The sequence below is a fragment of the Sinocyclocheilus rhinocerous genome, unplaced genomic scaffold (assembly GCF_001515625.1).
Source record: "Sinocyclocheilus rhinocerous isolate Xijiao unplaced genomic scaffold, SAMN03320098_v1.1 scaffold606, whole genome shotgun sequence".
Classification (NCBI taxonomy): Eukaryota; Metazoa; Chordata; class Actinopteri; order Cypriniformes; family Cyprinidae; genus Sinocyclocheilus; species Sinocyclocheilus rhinocerous.
This window is the reverse complement of record NW_015661919.1, coordinates 393,153-406,915: the sequence shown is the minus strand read 5'-3', so window position 1 is coordinate 406,915 and position 13,763 is coordinate 393,153. Positions and strand designations below refer to the sequence as shown.

General features: G+C 37.3%; 1 protein-coding gene across 1 annotated transcript in view; it reads right to left on the bottom strand.

Moving 5' to 3' along the window:
* LOC107726886 (tenascin-R-like) overlaps positions 1–13,763 on the bottom strand; it is a 52,082-nt gene that overhangs the window by 14,180 nt on the left and 24,139 nt on the right. Inside the window, 5 exon segments of the mRNA XM_016536594.1 lie at positions 1,446–1,597; positions 1,925–2,057; positions 3,647–3,777; positions 9,232–9,375; positions 10,751–10,870. Of these exon segments, the coding sequence (XP_016392080.1) occupies positions 1,446–1,597; positions 1,925–2,057; positions 3,647–3,777; positions 9,232–9,375; positions 10,751–10,870 (680 nt within the window).

Here is a 13,763-nt window from a genome sequence, read left to right as displayed (position 1 = left end):
GCTCACCATCCAAATAACAGCATTCCTCCAGTAAAGCATGGAGGTGGTAATGTCCTGTTCTGGGGTGTTTCTCTGCAGCAGGGACTGGAGCACTTATCAGGATAGAAGGAAAAATGGATGGGGCAAAATACTGTCAAATTCTTGGAAAATCTGCTGCCCTCTGCCAGAAAGTTGTCAATGGGAAGAAGGTTTACCTTCTAACATGTCAATGACCCAAAGCACACAACAAATCTGACCACACAGTGGCTGAAGGAGAAAAAGGTGGATGTCCTTGCATGGCCTAGTCAGAGCCCAGACTTAAACCCCATTGAAAATCTGTGGAATGAATTGAAGACTGCAGTCCACAAACACTCACCATCAAATTGAACTGAACTTGAGCAGTTCTGCAATGAAAAGTGGGCAAATATCGCAAAGTCTAGATGTGCAAACTTAGTAGAGACAGAGACAAATCCCAACAGACTAAAGACTGTAATTAAAACAAAAGGTGGTTCAACAAAATACTGACACAAGGGGGTGATCCTTTTTACAACTCAGTGATTCTGTTTTATTTTTTTATTTTTATTTTTTCTGACATGTTGGTGTTATATCTTTCACTTGGATGTTATAAGTTGCATTGAGTAAATACATTTGGATAAAACAAAAACTGTGTCCGTCTTCATCTCAGGCTGCAAAGCAACAAAATGTGATTCATTTAAAGGGGATTGATTCTTTTCTATACCCACTATGAAAGAAACTCAATACATTTTTCTTCAGTGGAAACATTTATCATAAGTTGATTTTTTCTCCAGACCTCCATGTGCTTTCAGTGATTGGTAGAGATTGGCTTATCTTGTTTGTGACAATAAAAATATTATCTTGTATATGCTAAAAATGTCTAAATAATAAAATAAATGCATAGATAATAAATACATAAATGAATAAATTTAACCAAATAATTACAATAAAAAATAAAATAAAATAAAAATAGCTAAATAATAATTATAATTAATAACAACCATAGTTACAAAAATATAATTTTTTATATAATTAGTAATTGATTTTATTAATACAATTATTTTCAGTTTTTATATTTTACATTACTACAGTTTTTTGGCCGGTACGACGTTTTTATGGCCCGTACGTTTTCTCAATTCACCTGCCTGACAGACCTAGCAAAAAGTTGATTTTGGATGGATGTAGTTGCCCTGGTGTTGACACCAAATCCTCACCTACCTTAAGATTTGGTTGGTTAACCTGAATCACCAGAAAAAGCATGCTGATCATCTAGCTTGTGAACAGCATTGGTTATGCCAGCACTGAAAATGAACACTGGTCCAAGCTTGTCTTTTCAACAAGGGCCAGTCCTATAATGTGGCATTGTGGGATTTTGTGTAAATCATATATTGTGCCAGACGTACAGTACAATACAGACAGACTCAGATGTGATAGTCAGATCTCTCACTCACTATCCAGCCGCCTCCGTCGGTGGTCATGTCGCAGTAAACCTGCACACCTTGGCTGAGGTCTCTGTTGATGTAGATGGTGTAAATTCCGCTCAGCGTCTCTCCGTTCAGGAGGTGTTGCGCACAGTTCTGTGGCGTGGGAAATAATCGGTTTCCTGAAGAGGAAAAGGGTTGAGAAATATCCAAAACAACAGAGCAAAAGAATGCGAGGGGCCACTGGGAGGTTAATGAGTGGTGATTTGCATCGCTGCCATGACAATGGAGTGTGAATTTGTTGATGTTATGAAACGCTATCTTTGGAAGTTGGGTGCTTGTAAAATCACAGAAACACAAGGCAATAAATGAGGGATGCACACAGATGCCTTGAAGGTGTCGCTACTGATTTGTACTTGATAACGCTGACGGGGCGATAGTGTGAATTTGTACCTAATGAGGTGAGTGAACCCGATCTGAAGTCTACAGGAGATGTGGAAGATTTGCACCTGTTGTGAAAGATGTAGAAACAATGGCGCTGGTCTCTATTCCTCTAGCGGCTTGCAGTCTCACAGTATATTCGGTGGTCTCCGCCAGCCCCTCGAGACGGATCCATGTGTCTTCAGCATCTAAGATCAGCTCCTAAAACACAATCAAACACAGTCTACTGATCAGCAGGCATGGAGAGGCATTAGTACATTACCTCTGTTCAAACACCGTAGACCAAAACTAAACAAAGAACTGCTCAGCAGCAGAGCGGTTTTGTGGAAAACATACCAAGAGATAGTACAAAGAACAGCCGCTCTTTGCATTGTGGGTAGGAAAGATATTCCTCAAAAACAAACAGAAAACAGATCACAATCACTTTAGGAACTGTCTGACAAATTGTTGTGATCCCAAGCTGCTACTGTTGGGTGCTTTTCATACAATGCTGCCTTTCCTCCCTGTGTTTTTCTACACTATGATTGGCAGCTCTAAAGCGCATGATGGGGGAGGAAGAGTCTTATCAGGCCCTGGTGCTACTGGGGAGAGAAGCCATTTCTATTTTGGTTTTCGGCTCATGACAGTTCACTTCCCCTCTTTTTATCGAACTAATCTGCCATACATTTTTGTGCCTTTTCAGACTTTTTACTCTGAGGATTCACCAGGGACCTGAATGGACGATGGTACATGTGACCTTGAGGTGTATGAAATATGAAACGTTTGATTCAATAGTCATCCTTTTCCAGGAAACGTCACATTTTAAGCAACGTGTAATGTGAATTATGCAGCACAGTAGTGTTTTAATGAAGTCGCATCAAGGTTGCTCTGTATGCAGAGGATATTGAGCAGGTAATTGTAATAGGGAAGCTGCTATCTGTAGCAGTGTGGAACCCATTTTTATGTTCTCATCTTGATTCTTTCACAACCCTGAATCTGAAATACAGGTTGAGGCAACACATGGTGGATGCAGAAACTGTATTATTTCTATTATTACGCATTCTAAGTCTTTGAAAATTTCCCAAATTGCCTGTTATTATCAAAACTCTCAGCATTAGATGCCAACCTGGCTGGAAAGAGAATGGAAAGAGAAAGCTTTTACGTCTAAGATGCATCAGCTGGGTTTATATCATCTGTGCACCACTGACACCCACTGGACAGATACAAACACTAACAGTGGGCTACTAGGTCAGAGCGGTCTGTGTTGCATTGATTGTGTGTCTCTGTGTATAACATAAATCTAAAGATTATAATCCATAACCTTTTGTATTTCCAACATTATCATCATTGCATTTTCCCATCAGGCTCATGTCCAAAACAGATTATAGGACAGTGATCATGCATTACAAGTAATGTAATTATTTGAAATAGATACTGTATCTACTGTATCATTTCAGAGAAATTATTTCAGGGAAGTCTTTAATAGGCATATTGTGTCTGGAATGACTTTGTTAAATGATTTCATTAATATTAATGAACAACATCAAAGAATTTAATTAAACTGAGCTATTCCGATAGGAAGATCTAACAGCTCCCTTAGATGGTTGATCTCTGTGGGAAGTGGTTTATGTTAGATCGTAAAGTTATTATAAGTTCAGGCTGTACATCAAGTACAGTTTAATTCTGAATTGCAATGAGCATAGAAATATGAACAATCAAGTTTAAAAATGTTTACACAGCAAGCATGTATATTTATTTATAACACTTCCAGCTGTATTCATTGCTCAAGGTAAAATCCATATTGTGCTTGCCTTTCGACTGCCATCCGCTGCTTTGTAGGTCAGCATGTAGTTATCGATGTCTGCGATGGGCGGCTGCCAGGATATGAGGGCGCTTCGATGGTTAATCTCACTAGCTGTCAGGTTCTGTGGCGCATCCATGGCTGTTTAAACAAAGATTAAAGAGACTAAAGTCCCATTACCAGGTTTTCAAGCAACATTACACTACATAGGCTTAACTTCTTAAATGACTGTAAAGAAGTCTACTGGATACATAGATTCAAAAACATGGTTTACAGTAAATGTTTTTTGGTCAGATAATAATATTTACTTGATTACGTTTGTTTATTGAGTGTATATTTTGTTTATTGTGTGTGTTTTCTTGGTGGCTGACAATGTATATAATAAAATATGACACGTCAATTTAAAACATGAATTTTCTATGTTGAATTTATGTACAATGTTTTAGCTTACTTGCAAACGTTTCTGCCACGTGTGTGTATACATTCTGCTCACCAAAGCTGCATTTATTTGATCAAAACAGTAATACTGTAAATATACAATTTAAAATAACTGTTTGCTATTTTATTATTTTAAAATGTAATTCCTTTTATGTCAAAGTCGCATTTTCAGCATTGTCACATGATCAATCAGAAATCATTCTAATATGCTGGAAGTGCTTTATTTATTGATTTGTTTTGTTTTAGTCACTTGGAATTTATGGCTGAGGCTCAAAACAACCTGGTTCCAGCAATCATGAGCAAAGACGGCAGGTTTCACAGGGGTCTTATACCCAGAAAATGCTAGAGATGAATGGGAATGCTAACAGATTATAGCTATTAATAAACTACAGGTATTTCAGACCTGCTTGGTTTAAACCGACAAGCTACACGAACAGAGCATGTTTAAACTGACCATCCCCCACCTGACATTCAGCTGTTTTTTCTTTATCTGATGCTATTGTCTGTGTATAGTGTGTATGTTTGGAGCTGAGTCAGCACACCTGCTGGAGGCATGTTAACTGGTCGCTAGTCCTGAATTTTCAGCATCATTACTCCAGTCTTCAGGTTCACATGATCCTTCAGAAATCATTCTAATATGCTGATTTGGTTTTCAAGAAACATTTCTTATTATCAATGTTGAAGACAGTTGTGCTGCTTAATTTTGAGGAAACTATGATCTGCTTTTTCAGGAACCTTTGATGAATAGAAAGTTCAGAAGAACAGCAAAAAAAAAAAATATTGAAATAGATATCCTTTGTAACACTGAGGACAAAATAAATCACATGGTTGCGTGTAGTGTATGTTTCAGACACAGTGACAGATCCACTTCAGAGAGAAGACAATTAGTGTGTGTTCACCGGCGTCCTGTCTCTCAATGTGATCTCTTATCAGTCAACATGCCACTCTTCCTCCAGCAGAGCGTCAGCACACAACCTCAACACACACACACTTTCCTTTCATACTACAAATGCTGATGCTTCTTTTCCATGTCTTCAAAAGCCATCATCAGCTGTCTATGTGCAAAAAACAAGATGTATTGTTTTTTTTCTTCTTCAGTGTGTTAAAAAAATACAGATCTCCTGCTCAGATCCTACCTCTCATTCTCTGGAATTGAAAGTATGAAATGTCTTAGATATGAACTGTTTTGTTGCACAGGCAGGCAAGACAACATTTTAATAAGAAACATACAAAACTATCACAGCGTTATGGAGGTGTAGAAAATCATATCAGAACATATTATTTATATATATATGAAAAGTCATTCTGGTTTTAAACACAAGCATACATGTGAGACCCAATATTATATACACAGTGAGACCCAGTATTATATCACATATATATATGTGCTATATCACATATACATAACTATTGAGCTGACTATGTATAAAATATGACAAACGTCAGTTTTCCATGTTGTTGAAATTTTGTGCAATTTATAAGATCACATTTCTGGCACGTTTCTTGTTAGTAGAGCGATTTTTATTAAAAATGTCATTCTGCATTTCTGCTCACATGCACAATAAAGTAAAAGTAAAAAAAATAAAGACATTTATAATAGTCCAAAAATGTTACAAAAGATTTCCATTTCAAATAAATCCACCAACAAATACTGAGAAATGTATTAAGCAGCAAAACTGTTTTCAACATTGATAATAAGAAATGATTCTTGAGCATATTAGAGTGATTTGCAAAGATTGAAATGACACTGAAGACTGGAGTAATAGCTGATGAAAATAAAAAGGAATAAATTACATTCAAAAATATATTAAAATAAAAACATTTTAAATGTAAGAATATTTAACAATATTACCGTTTTACTGTATTTTTTATATAAATGCAGCTTTAGCAAGCATAAGAGACTTCTTTCAAAAAACATTAAAAAATCTTACCAACCCAAACTGTTGAATGGTATTTATATATATATATAAAATGTTCAAAATGTTTTAACAGATTCGTCTAAATTCTGCCCTTGATTTCTCATTACTTTAAAGGGGTCATATGATGCGATTTCAATTTTTCCTTTCTCTTTGGAATGTTACAAGCTCTTGGTGCATAAAGAAGATATGTAAAGTTGCAAAGACTAAAGTCTCAAATCCAAAGAGATATTCTTTATAAAAGTTAAGAGTCAACCACGCCTACCTAAAACGACTCGTTCTAACACGCCCCCACATGTCTACGTCACGATGTGGGAAGATTTGCATAACGCCGCCCAAATGTTCACGCAAAGAAAGAAGGCGTAACTTTTATTCTCGCTGTAGTATTGTTGTTGCAGCCGCCGCCATGTCGTGCAGATGCTGTTGTTTTGTTGTGAAAGCAAAACTACTTTATTTGGCCTTCCAAAAGAGGACGATATCTGCTTCGTCATACCTGGAGCTGATCCGTGCTGGTCGCTGAAGAAATACATCAACTTCGCGCTGTGGATCGCCGGATCGGACAGGGCATCACAGTATGGTGAGGGGCGTAACATTTCCGTCTCACGCTTGAGGTATTCGGCCAATCACAACGCATTAGATATCTGGCCAATCATAGCACACCTCGCTTTTCAGACCGATTAGCTTTGTAAAAATCGACGCGTTTCAAAAAGGCCGGGCATAGAGGAGAAACAATAATGTACAGTATGTTGAAAATAATTTGTTTTTTGAACCTTAAACCGCATAAACACATTTCATTACACCAAATACACAAAATAATGTTCTTTTTAGCAACATCATATGACCCCTTTAAACTGACTGAGCAGGCAAACTAACCAAATGCACCTATCGAGAATGAAATACAACCGTGGAGAAATGGAGAGATGTTCATGTGCATATCTGAGCAACATATTCATATTCCTGTCCTCACCTTAATCTCTTTAACGATGAAGTTAGAACTGTAATCTAAATCAAAATGACAGACAGCACTAATCCTGAAATCGGCATGAAATTTGTTAGTTGTTGTAATCTTAATTATCCCCTTAAGCTTCCATAAGCCTCCTCATAAATGCCAAAATGATGCATCTCTGACACTTCACCTCCCTCAGGGTGGGAGCTGGCAGATTCTTAAACACCGCAGGATGGTAATTTCAGGGAAGTTTTTTCAGGCATTGCAGGCAATGAAACATTTTTATCAGAGCATGGCAGGATCTAAATCCACTGTTATTAGAGCAGAACTATCTCCGAATGAAATTGTCATTAAGAAGCTGAAAAAAAAAGTTTGAAGGCAAATGAACACAACAAACCTCATCAAGCGATTATGTGTCAAGATTATGCACGTCACTGAGCTGGTACTGAGGTTGCAAAGCCAATGGCCTGTGACACTTTTATGTGCAAATTAATTTCCTCTAAACAATCCAAACTAATGAAGTATTCTGGGAGGGCCATTTGATTAAAGTTGAGGTCTAATGCATCTGAAAGCGGTCTGCCTTGAAAGTTTCAATGCAGAATAAAGCAGCTCGTAATGAAACCGCAGCTTGTTCTAGTTCAGTCTTCTGTGTGGGAAAGACAGTTCGCCTCTCTCTGCGGACAGCCTCACGGTGAGGAAAGATGGGTAGTGATGCTGATCTCTTCTCTGTTCTCACATGGGAATTGGAGCATTGCTGACATCAGGATTTTGTTACACAAACTACAAAAATAAAGTCACGGCCTTGTTTCTGCTTCACATCTGAATCTCACCTCTGCTAAACTAGAAGAAGATGATAGTACAATTAGAGAAGTGCTTAACCTTGCAGCTGTCTATTGGATATTCAAGCATGAGTGCTGTTTTACCGAATGTGTTCACGCCTGCAGGTAATGCGTAACCATAGGTTAAATATCACCACTCTTGGGACGCTGGTTGTCCAATCAAATTTAAATACTGGAAATGTGTGTAACAAGTTGTAGATAATACTGAAATGAAATCAGCAACTTTGCCATTTAACCAGTGTTTCTCAATCCTGTTCACTTTAGCACATTTTGGGTGTCTGATTCAACTCACCAGCTCATTAGTACAGAGCTCCATGACCTGGAGACATTGTGAGGGTGCATCAGGTTAGTGAATCACCTAAAATGTAGGCCATCAGCAGCAGGTTCGAGAAACATGGCACTAAAGTGAAAAATACTATGATTTGATAGTTATAAAAACATCACTCCTTCCCAGTATTCAAATGATATTTCTGGGTTCATTGACAGTGATGTACAGTAAATAAATATCCTACTATATTAGTGCTACAGTTAATCTGTTCCTTGAATGGTTTTGGCTACTAAACTAGTAGTAAACTAGTTACCTCTGCCAGTCAATGCATAGCACTTTCAGCTACATTACAATTTGGGGTTGGGGGATTGGGGGATTTTTTTAAATCTATGTTTTTCTGTAATGCTCACCATAGCTACATTTATTTTAGATATTTTAAAATATAATTTATTTATGTGATGCCAAAGCTGCATTTTCAGCAGCCATTACTCCAGTCTTCAGTGTCACATGATCCTTCAGAAATCATTCTTCATTCTTCATGTTGACTTCAATAAACATTCCCTATTATTATCAATGTTAAAAACAGTACTGCATGGTATCTTTGCGGAAACAATGATGCATTTTTTTGAGGATTTGATGAACAGCATTTATTTTAAAATAGAAATAAACAGCATTTATTTAAAAAAATAGAAATAATTTGTGACACTATAAATGTATTTACTGTTACTTTTGATCACTTTTAAGGTGTCCTTGCTGAATAAAAGTATAATTTTCTTTCAGAAAAAAAAAAAAGTTTGTGTATACACAAATAAAACCTTAGTGAAAAGTCATTCATAGTGAAAGTACAACAAAAACAGCAGGACACTCCAACCTTTTAAAACTTTCTTGTCTTGACCCCCAGTGCTATATTTAACCATTATCTAATGTATCACTTTGAATGTCTCAGGTTTGGTTTAGTCACATGGCTAATGCAGTGATAAAAGAGGATACTCTTTCTCTTTTGTTTGGACTCTGTTCTTGGATCCTCCTGTACTTCTTTACCTGAACTCTTACCTTCCTCAGCAACTGCTGTAAAGGTCATTAGGCCAGTTTTGAGATAACGAGGGGAATATAACTGGAACTAGGGGGTCTTGACCTCCTCGAGCCCCCCTGTAATTAGAACACAGGGAACAGAGATGATGCACTTACGTGTGACAAAGTTGGCGATGACAGTGCCACTGGTGAGAGGACCTTTAGAAGCATAAAGAGCCACTGAGTAGGTGGTGCTGGGGATGAGCTGACTCAGCTGGTACTCCTGCTTGTTACCCTCCACTAAGAAGGTGTCTGCCATAACTGGAAAGATAACATCCATTAGTGCAAAAACAAGTGAAGAACTGCCAGTTTGTATGCAAAAATGTATAAACCTATTTATTTTCAATTTGCATTTCAATAATACGGAGAAAAATGCATTATAAATGAAAATCAAATTTGTTTCCCATTTATTGACTGACAGCTCTCCTGTTCCCATGTTGAGAGAAATAGGAAGTAAGTGCAGAGGCGTTGTGTGCGCTGTGTAAACATGATGGTTACTGCAGTTCTAGACTAAATGTGAACATGCATTTACCAATTCAGTGTTCCTCAAAATGAATTAAAACAGTGAAATATGACACAAACTTTCAGTTAATTCACTGGCCGATTCAGTTGATCAGCAGTAAAACAGAGATTCTGTCAAAATTCCCTATAAAAATCATAATTAATTCCCTTAAAGCTAAATGTACCTGTTTCCCTTACACCCTATTACTGTGAACTGCATTGGACCACCAAAATAAACAACTATTACCACAAATGACAATTTTGGTTTCTAAAGGGATGTTCACACCAAAGGTGACAAGTATAATGATAGCTGTAACTATAAAGTTTTAATAATCATTCTAATTATGTGAGATTGGTGATGTCCACACTACAACAAACCTTTTTTTTTCAAGCTGATGAACAATAAATACATTGACAGCCAAACAGAATCCATCCTTGTTTAAAGCGGCAGATGACATAACTATGCATATGCTTATAATAAACAGAACATTGTCTGTTGGTGTGGACGCTGATAGTTATTGTTATAGTCATATTTATACATATCATTCTTTGTGTGAACAACCCTTAAATGTACTTTTTGGACGCTCTCAAAAAAAATCGACAAATGCATGTTTATCCTCATTGTAGTAACTAGTCTGGGTTGTATTTTTATTTGTTTATTTATTCATTTATTTCTATCTTGCACAGATTTGCTAATGATATGTGAGGATGCCAAGAAACTGGTCAATGTTGGCATCTACCTAATTTGGTTGGCATCTACCAAGTTACAGATGCATTCACTGCAAAAGTTTGACTGGATGTGTATCTTTGATGTCAAAAAACAAATTAAACAAAAAGCATTCTCTTCACCCTTTTTAAAAAGCGATAAGCCAATTCATTTTGTTATTCCAACTATGCATGATAATATGGTTAATTGTATTTTATTATTGCCATTTAGTGAGACCTATTTGCATATCTGTTTTGCTTTTTTCCTGCCACACTCAGACCTGAAATTGCAGCATAAGCAGCATATCTTTCCAGTGAAAAACAAATAGTTACATTTCATTTGGTATTTATGGCTACTGCATTTGTTAAAGATAAATGATGCTGATAAAAGATTGACAGAGTTGTTTCCCTTCATCAGGTCTCCACATACCTTGGTTACGGGTGAGGGTGAGCACGTAGCTATCAACACTGGAAACAGGGGGGTTCCAACGTAGCAGAGCCCCCTGAGGTGTAACATTCAATGCAGTGAGGTCCATAGGCATGTCCATAGCTGTGTGGAACAGAGGATTACGTGCAAGTTACAGAAAGACAGTCTGAGATAAGCTCAGCCAAGGTAATTGGCAGCAGTCTCATCTTCACTTTTTTTCCCCTCTGCAAACGATATTCACCGGCAATTTAAAAATAGAGCACCTCAGCAGCTTGGAACTAATTTGTTGTGATTATCTGGCTGGAGAAGATCACAATTTCCTTAATTAGCTGACATCGAGGGAGAAATTAGACAGTCAAATGTGTGCAGAGCTCATTCTCAACAGCATTTCTATGCAAGTGAGTAATGAGAAATGTTGTTCTCCGTAATCCTCTATCCATGCTGTGGCTTTCACAGATGGCCTTCCTTATTTCAGACAGGAAAAATCTCACTCTCCTCTTTGCACTACAGCGTATGTCCTCTTAGATGAGGTCAGTGGGCTGTAATCACACATTACCATCTTCCCATTCTGTCCCACCACACACATTTTTGTTCTCTCAGCCTCACTGGCAATAGCCATATCTCTTCTACAGCTGTAGAGAGCTGACCCTCCCATTAGGCACCATTGACTTTGTTCCAAGAAATTGTAGGCCCTCTCACAACCTTCCAGAAAAGCTGATCTCCGCTGCCTGACAGCAGTTCAGAGGCAAAATCCCCCAATTCCCCATCGCACCTTCCCCTCTCTCTGCTTTACCAAGTCTTGACATGCCCTGCGGTGACAGTCTAGGAGGAGAATATCAGTTTTCCCTTATGCAGTGAACGTGAACTTGATGATCCTCAGCAGGTCATTAGGCAGAGCTGTGAACCAGAACACAGCGTTGAACCAGATCCATCATGTTTCATCAACCCTATTGTCACCCTTTACATAACAGCTGAAATAAGCCACAATGTTTTTTTTATATCCTATTAATAATAAGCTGTTTTCAAAAGATGCATTTTAAAGGGGTCCTATTATGCTCTTTTACAAAGTCTTGATTTTGTTTTGGGGGTGTACTAGATCAGGCTCTCATACTAGGTTGTTCGAAAAACACATTATTTTTCACATATTTTACATTATTACAACACCTCTCTCCCTAGTCTGGCATGAACGGCTCGAATATGTTCTGTATCAAATGAAGGCCCGCCTTCTGAAATATGAAATGTGCTGTGATTGGTTAGCTGGGCCAGTGTGTGCTGTGATTGGCAGCACTCGGCGCCTGGTCGGGAAATGTAATGCCGCTTACCATAGCCACCTGCGAGCTTCAGTGTAAATATTGTATCAAAATCAAATCAATTTGAGTGCGATTTAAACCCGGATGATTGTAACCACTCTAAGTTCGTCTGCCTTGGGAAAGCTAGCGTGTCTGTGACATAATGATAACACTCGTTGCCTTCTCTAGTGCAGCTCAACCAGGTCTCGTCCCATTCGTCGGTATTTGTGATATCACACATCCCGGAAAATATGTGTTGTAGTCCAAACGAGTCGTTCGTTGTAGTTTTTGAAAAGTAAAAATAAAATATCTCCGTTTGAAGTGGACTTTTGAGCTTTGTAATTTTGCAGATATTTTTTATGCTCAAACAGCAACATTACAGACTAACTAAAGTTTAAAAAAAAGTGTAAAAGCATAATAGGAGACCTTTAAAAGAGCCGCTTGTCACTTTGCATTGTTACAGCATTGGCAAGATTTCTGTCAACACGGGCAGCTTGAGATTGTTTGCTTGTCATATTTTTATTAGCTTTGAACAAAACTGTCAGGTTTTAAGCTGCGATGGGGAGTGTAGCTCTGTTTTGATGTATAGGCAAACACTTCCTGCCTAGTTAAGCAGTCAGCAGTTTAAGCAAAGGCCAGCATCTGTTTTGTTTTATTGTACTACATCAAATGATATGACTAATTAGTTCACTTCCTAGGCTCGAGATAGACTAATTATTTCAGTGATATACTGCACAGCTGGAACAAAGACTGTTCTGTAAAATTTGTCTATTGAGACGCAAGTTAAATATTCCTATATTAAATCTAAAGCACTATTCTATTCTGAAGACAAGCTTTTAACATTAAAGCAATACACTGAGAACAGGTTCACTTGGCTTTAGTAATACTGGGTCTCATTCACTAACTGCATATGTGCTTATTTGTGTGATTTTTTTTTATATTAAATATTGTTTTATTTGTATTTTATGTATTTTATCATATTTATTTTTAATAATAATAATAAAAAAAATTATATTATTAATTCAAAAAAATAAAATGCATTGATAATTATTAATATTAACTAATTTTATATGTAGATATATAACATAATATAGATGATTATAATTACATATACTAAAATATATTTTACAGATAAAAACATATAAAAACATTCTACATATTATTCACAAAAAAAAAAAAATATATATATATATTTTACACTCGAGTACACTAAAATGCATTAAAACTTGTACACTACTTAGAATAAACCTCATTAGAATAATAAACAGCATTAATCAACAGGGTAGAGACTTTATGCACAACATTTTGTGCATCTGATGGACATTTTCTGTGAGCACACATTTTCTTGTCTGTGCATGTAAGTATGAGCACTTGCCCACAATTAGTGAATGAGACACAATCCATAGTACTAGCTGCCTGTCGCCGTCGTGTGGTGCTGTTCAAATAAGATGGCAGGTGAGCATCTCTGCTGATCACTGATTCCATTAGTAAAATTTCATTTCACTTCGGCGAGATGGCTGGCAGCCTCCCAGAGGACGGGCGGAACGCACAGGGTGAGAGATGGTACTCATCACATGGTAAATGATGTGCATCATTCCTCAGACTGTCATCCATATTTCTATCAAATCAAAGTTCTGTGATGAACGAGGCTATGAGAGCACATCCTTCACGAAATACTAAAAGACATTTCCTAGGGTAAATCAGAATACCAGTCTGCAGAATGTACA